Source organism: Terrapene carolina, unplaced genomic scaffold (genome assembly GCF_002925995.2).
Source record: "Terrapene carolina triunguis isolate 2854851 unplaced genomic scaffold, T_m_triunguis-2.0 Scaffold714, whole genome shotgun sequence".
Taxonomy (NCBI): Eukaryota; Metazoa; Chordata; order Testudines; family Emydidae; genus Terrapene; species Terrapene triunguis.
Window position 1 is genome coordinate 4,687,305 of NW_020665065.1, and position 6,716 is coordinate 4,694,020.

General features: G+C 47.2%; 1 protein-coding gene across 1 annotated transcript in view; it reads right to left on the reverse strand.

Moving 5' to 3' along the window:
• The window catches only part of TNFRSF14 (TNF receptor superfamily member 14), a 16,802-nt gene continuing 10,086 nt past the window's right edge, over positions 1-6,716 (reverse strand). Inside the window, exons 4-8 of the mRNA XM_026660104.2 lie at positions 6,537-6,555; positions 5,505-5,595; positions 4,435-4,622; positions 2,921-2,937; positions 1-311 (exon numbers count right to left, since the gene is read on the reverse strand). Of these exons, the coding sequence (XP_026515889.1) occupies positions 72-311; positions 2,921-2,937; positions 4,435-4,622; positions 5,505-5,595; positions 6,537-6,555 (555 nt within the window). The 3' untranslated portion in view covers positions 1-71. The remainder of the gene's footprint in view (positions 312-2,920; positions 2,938-4,434; positions 4,623-5,504; positions 5,596-6,536; positions 6,556-6,716) is intronic.

Sequence of the window (6,716 nt, forward strand, 5' to 3'; positions counted from 1 at the left end):
GTCCTTGATCATTCAGCTTTTTCTAGAGTAGTCCTGAGCCTTCAGAAGAATCCAGGCTGGTGGCCATTTCCCTAGGTCTGTAGGAGAGACTCCTCTCCATGTTCCTCCTCTCTCACTTGCAGGGCTGACAAATGGTTTTCTCTCTTCCCCAACTTTGAAAAAGTGCATCGGCTCTTGCCTGTGTTTGTTCGGGTGCTGTGAAGGGTGGATGTGCCAGAGTTTTTAGTAGTTTCCTGAACAGGGAGGGCTGCATCAGTCCTTTTTTTATTAGTCTGTATCAGATTTTCCGCAACCTCTTCGTTTAGCTCACCCTTTAAAATATGACAAAGTAAAACAAAGAGATGATGAACATTCAGGTACTATCAATCAAATGGCCAGTACATTTTCCTAGCACCTGCTAGAGTTCTCTTAGAATTAGTTTTCTTATTCATTATGAAGTATTATAATACTTATTAACGTCGTTCCCCACTTAGAACAAAAGTGTAAGTCAGGGGTTGGCAACCTTTCAGAAGTGCTGTGCCATTTATTCACTCTGATTTAAGGTTTCGTGTGCCAGTAATACATTTTAACGTTTTTAGAAGGTCTCTTTCTATAAGTCTATAATATATAACTAAACTATTGTTGTATGTAAAGTAAACAAGGTTTTAAAATGTTTAAGAAGCTTCACTTAAAATTAAATTAAAATGCAGATCCTATCAGTTTAGTGCAGTGGTTCTGGGGGTGCGAGATGCCCTTTCTGGAGGTGCGAGACATGCGAGATTTTTTTAGAAGGTAAATCATCGAAAACACAAATTAAGCACAGGCACATAAGTACAACTACTTTGTTTCATCAAACCTATGCATTTATTAACATTATACATTTAACGATTACTGTAATATACAAAGTTTTTAAGTTTTCAAGTTTTTAAGCTAATTGTAGTATAATTTTTTATTAGGGGTGCGAGAACATATTTTGAGAACTCCAGACCATCAGCGGGCTGAGCAGGGCCAGATGTAGTGTATTAAATTGCTCCCCATAGGAATGTGCTACTTACGGTGTACTACTTATGACTGCCAGTCCTGGTGCTCCGCAAATAGCACATTCCTACGGGGAAAAATTTAATGCACTACACCAGCGGACAGTACCCAAACTGGTGGTGGGCTGATCTCAGCCTGCCGCTGGTCTGGGGTTCCGTCCGCCGGCTCCTGCCAGCCAGGTTCCAGGCGCTGGCCCCGCTCAGCCCACTGCCGGCCTGGGGTTCCGTTCACCCAGGCTGGCAGCGGGCTGAGCGGGGGCGGCGGCCAGGACCCAGGAAGCACTTGGGGAACAATGCATCTTGGAATGCTCCAATCCACATAAGAAGTCTTCCTGGAGACATACAAGATACCATGTGGACAATGGCTTCAGCCTGTAAAGACTGAGTCATGCAGGGACATGTGACTTGCCCAGGTGACTCCAGAACTCCATCTTGGAGCTGGACTTTGCATAGGAGTGGGGGGGAGGGGGATCTCCACCCACAAGAGAAAGTCTATTTAAACTCGTGGGAGACCCCTCCATTTTGTCTTCAGCTGGCTAAAGAAGGAGCCTCTCCACCCCCCCCAGAATACTTAAAGGAAACTGAAACAAAGGACAGTAACTACAGGGGGTGTGAGTGATTGCTGGATCCAGGCTAAAAGGAGATTAGCCTGTAAAAGGGAGCATTCTGGAACTGGTGAGGATCTTATCTGTATTTAGTTTGATTAGACATAGATTTGGGCATTTTATTTTATTTTGCTTGGTGACTTACTTTGTTCTGTCTGTTACTACTTGGAACCACTTAAATACTACTTTCTGTATTTAATAAAATCACTTTTTACTTATTAATTAACTGAGAGTATGCAGGGTATACTAAGTATACTAAGCATAAAGCTTAGTTAATAGTATACTAAGTATTAACTAAGCTTTATGCAGGGTAAAATGGCTTTATTTGGGTTTAGACCCCATTGGGAGTTGGGCATCTGAGGGCTAAAGACAAGCACACTTCTGTGAGCTGTTTTTAGGTAAGCTTGCAGCTTTGGGGCAAGTGATTCAGACCCTGGGTCTGTGTTGGAGCAGACGGGAGTGTCTGGCTCAGCAAGACAGGGTGCTGGAGTCCTGAGCTGGCAGGGAAAACAGGAGCAGGGGTAGTCTTGGTACATCGGGTGGCAGCTCCCAAGGGGGTTTCTGTGATCCAACCCATCACAGTACCCCCTAAGGTATTTTTCCCATTTTACAGATGCAGACAGTAAGGCACATTGACCCAGACCCTCCAAGATATTTAGGTTCCTAACTTCCATTGAAATCAGGGGCCTGAATACCTTTAAAAATCAATGGACATTAAATACCTTTGAGGATCTGGACCAGGGGTAGGCAACCTATGGCACGCGAGCTGATTTTCAGTGACACTCACACTGCCTGGGTCCTGGCCACCAGTCCGGGGGGCTCTGCATTTTAATTTAATTTTAAATGAAGCTTCTTAAACATTTTAAAAACCTTATTTACTTTACATACAACAATAGTTTAGTTATATATTATAGACTTATAGAAAGAGACCTTCTAAAAATGTTAAAATGTATTACTGGCACGCAAAACCTTAAATTAGAGTGAATAAATGAAGATTCGGCACACCACTTCTGAAAGGTTGCTGCCCCCTGATCTAGACCATATTGTTTAAGAGACTTGTTCCCTAGTCCCATAGGGACTCAGTGACAGAGTTGGGAATAGAACCCAGGTCTCCTGATTTCAGAGCCCCTGGTGCTAATCTCACTTGACCAGCGGGGACTTCAGAGTTTACGCAAACACACACTTGTTCTCAGAGACTCCTGTGGCAAGCAGCCATAGGCATGGCAGAGACCCTCATACCATCCAGCAACCCCTGCGCCAGGTGCTTGTGCATAGTAAATAAAAGACCAGACAACTCACCCCTGTCTCCTGTGCAGCTGCAAAGAAAAAGAAGCAATCTCATCAGAAAACAGTCTGGTGCATTTTGTATTAATGTGTTTCTGTATTAATGTCCCCGGGCTAAGTCCTGCCCTTAGACGCATGCACAGCTCTCTGCAATTCAGTGGGGCCTTGCGTGTGAACATCCACAGAACATGGCCCCACGGTGCAGTAACTGCGCTTTGCACTACACTTAGCAGCATCTTGAGGAATCGCCCCGCTGGGAGAGGAAGGTGGTTAGGTGACAATGCTAATCCAATGTGATTTTAGGGTCTAACAATGCTCAGCATTTATACAGCACCTAACCTCTAAGGATCTCAAAGAGTTTTGCAAACAGCAAACCACACAATCCTATAATGTGGGCATTATGTCAAACAGCTACACTATGGCACAGGGAAATTGAGCAATTAGCCAAAATTCACACCTCTGGTCATTGGCAGAGCTGAGAATATTATCCAGGCGTCCTGATTCCCAGTCCCCAGCAAGAACCAGTAAACAACGTTCTCTCTTGGACCTGAGAACATATTCTTCTCTTGGTGGATAAATGATGGGGCAAAACTGAGATGCTTATTTCTGCAACAGTAGGAGGTTCTGAGTAGAGCCCAAACTCCCGTTCCATTAACATCACTGCTCCCCCAGCCAATGAAAAGGGAACTTTGTAAGTACGTATTAGATACAAGTGGGAAAGATCATAAGCAGGGGAGAACTGGTCCAGGTTGCTTGGAGAATGTGAAGAGCTGGTATTTCTAGCCACTGGGGAATCTGACCTGGGAAAAAGACCAGTTTAGGACACGAGTTGGGGAGGGGGCATGTCCACTGCAGCTGGTGTAATAGCACAGCACCCTGGCCTGGGACCAGCCAGTTCACCCCGTAAAGTAGGTCAAATTTAGGGCCAGCGGATCCTGAAGGCATAGATTTAAAGAAGGCAGATTTCGACCAGGGGTGGCCAACCTGTGGCTCCGGAGCCACATGCGGCTCTTCAGAAGTTAATATGCGGCTCCTTGTATAGGCACCGACTCCGGGGCTGGAGCTACAGGCGCCAACTTTCCAATGTGCCGGGGGGTGCTCACTGCTCAACCCCTGGCTCTGCCACAGGCCCTGCCCCCACTCCACCCCTTCCTACCCCCTCCCCTGAGCCTGCCGTTCCCTTGCTCCTCCCCACAGAGCCTCCTGCATGCCATGAAACAGCTGATCGGGAGGTGCGGGGAGGGAGGGGGAGGCGCTGATCGGCTGGGAGCTGATGGGGGGGCTGCTGACTTATTACTGTGGCTCTTTGGCAATGTACATTAGTAAATTCTGGCTCCTTCTCAGGCTCAGGTTGGCCACCCAGATTTAGATTCTCACAGGGATTCTCGGTTTGAAGAGGCAATTACAGTTACAGGTTGGCATGTTCCAGGGTGAAACAAAGACCAATGTGCCAAATACGAACTCTGCCAGTCTGACCCCTTTAGAGACCCTTTGACAGGTTTCACAGGTCCCACGCTTTTCTGACTTACGTGTTAATCCATATTTCCTCTTCTTCTTCCACCAAAAAAAGAACGCTGTTCCAGCAAATGCAGATAAAAGTGAGAGAGCAAGGACTATTAGTACTGCTATCGCTGTGGTAGAAAGGCCTCTTTGTACACAAACTGCATCAGAAGTGGCTGTCCCGGCCTTTTGTTCTCTCATCCCTTCCTCTTCACACCTAAGATGAAGGAAGACATGTTATTAAACGTGTCAGCTTATCCACAGCCTTCTCACTGTCTTGGTGACAATCATCCATTGCAGAGCAAACCCTAACTGAGCCGAAGGGCGAGATTCACCATTGCTCTACAGCCCCTTTGCACTGTTTGTGAGACAGATGGGCTGTGCGGTTGGGATGGGACCTCACCTGGGGCAGGCCAGAGATGGATTGGCCCAGGGAGGGGGCAGGGTCAGGGCAGTTCTGCCCCCCATTAGTGGTCTCTAGGGGGTCGTGGCCCCTGGTAGGCCTCAGAACTGACCTAGCCTGCGTCAGGGGCTGAACTGGCTCCCAGCTGCCCATGCCAAGGAAGCAGAAAGGTCTTTAGGACTTGGTGGATAATAGGAGGAGGAGCTGGTTTTCAAGTCTCTATATTTGCAAACCCTGCCCGCTCCTGTGTGACCACGGGGCTCTCTGGCCATGGAACTGGGGCTGTTACACTCATGGATGGCCAGTCCCAGTATGGCCCAGGACCTGGTTCCACACAGTGTCTCCGCCATGTCACTGGGCTCTGTGCAGGGAGGATTTGGCAGAGGGGGCTGCAGTTGGAATCCACCGGCCATCTTATGTCACGTTTATAAACAGCCCCGAGGTGAATCCAGCCCTCACGGAGAGTGTCCAGGGTACGGAAAGGGATTCCTGGGGGAAGGATTTCCCCAACACACAGCTCACAGCCCTACTGATTTAGGGTTACGTTTCCCAGCTACTGAACTTCAGGGCATCTCTAACCAGGTCTGATAGAGCCACAAAATTCAGGTACAAAGAAATAACAATGAATGAAAGGAGAGAATGCAGCGTGTAAAGTCGGTGCAAGGGAAAAGGCCATGTGTAGTCAGAGTCACCTACCTGGTCCATGGCTGACAGGTGTGTGACATGTTGGTTGCTGAGAAGGTTCCTTCAGGGCAAACCTCACATACGTTGTCGCTGAATTCTGTGCCTATAAAAGAGGACGACATAACAGGATTATTTCCTGAACGTGGGGCCTAAAGGAGCTTTGATTTCAGAAAGGTCTCCATCCGCATCTCCCCACTCTCACCACCACCACCACGTTGCAGAGCCATCTTGGTTCGTTCAGGAGTTAGCATATTAAGAATAGATCTGTGCTGGCATTTTATTCCTGCCCTATACTTAAATCCGTCAGTACTCATAGAGCACAGGTACATGGGGGGAAATGCACCTCCTGCTGCCCCACATACCTGGGCTATTACAAGGGCCAACATCCCAAAGGAATAGTAAGACTCAAAATAATGGTGCCAAGTTGTGTAATAGCACAAAAGCTGCAACAGAACACAGCAGTGAGGGGGTTAAATGCCCAAAGGACACTGATAAGGCATGAAGATAAGGCAGCTGGAATATGAAAATATTTAAGACTTATCCTGCCGTCCTATCAATTCATGCTGGGATGTGGTCAGTGCTCACAAGCTAAGCAGGTGCTGGCTGGGAGACATGGGTGAAATCCTGGGGCATTGTCTCAATCCATCATCTTCAGAGGGGCCAGGATCACACCCCAAATGTGTCTGGAAGTGATGCTGCCACCTACTACTTCTACCCTAGGTGCCCAAACACTATGGTGATGGGTCATGTAGATAGATACACTGCTGCAAGGAGAAGCTGAGGTGCTGCTGGCCGTGTACACATTTCCAATGTACACATCTCCTAACCAAATTCCTGTTTGAGGAATTATGTTCCACTTACCTACATTCCACTTGTAATTAACTGAATACTTACTGAATAATTAACTGAATACTCACAGCCTTGCACTTAACCTGGTGCAAGGCTGTGAACTCTTAAATAGCTGCCTGCTTCCACCCCGCGATGGCCACATTTCAGGGCTGGATGAAACGATCCCTGAATATAGCCTGGAGATCATATTATTACCTTTGGAAAGACCTTGGAACTGGAAATATAACAACTATCATAGGACACTGTCATGGATATGAAGTTTTATTCTGAAGCCTCCAATTCCATATGGCCCTGGTAGGGAGAACAGGGGTTGGGGGCACTCGGATTCTGGGACTTGGACTTGCAGACCTATGTGTATATTAGGTCGACTTACAG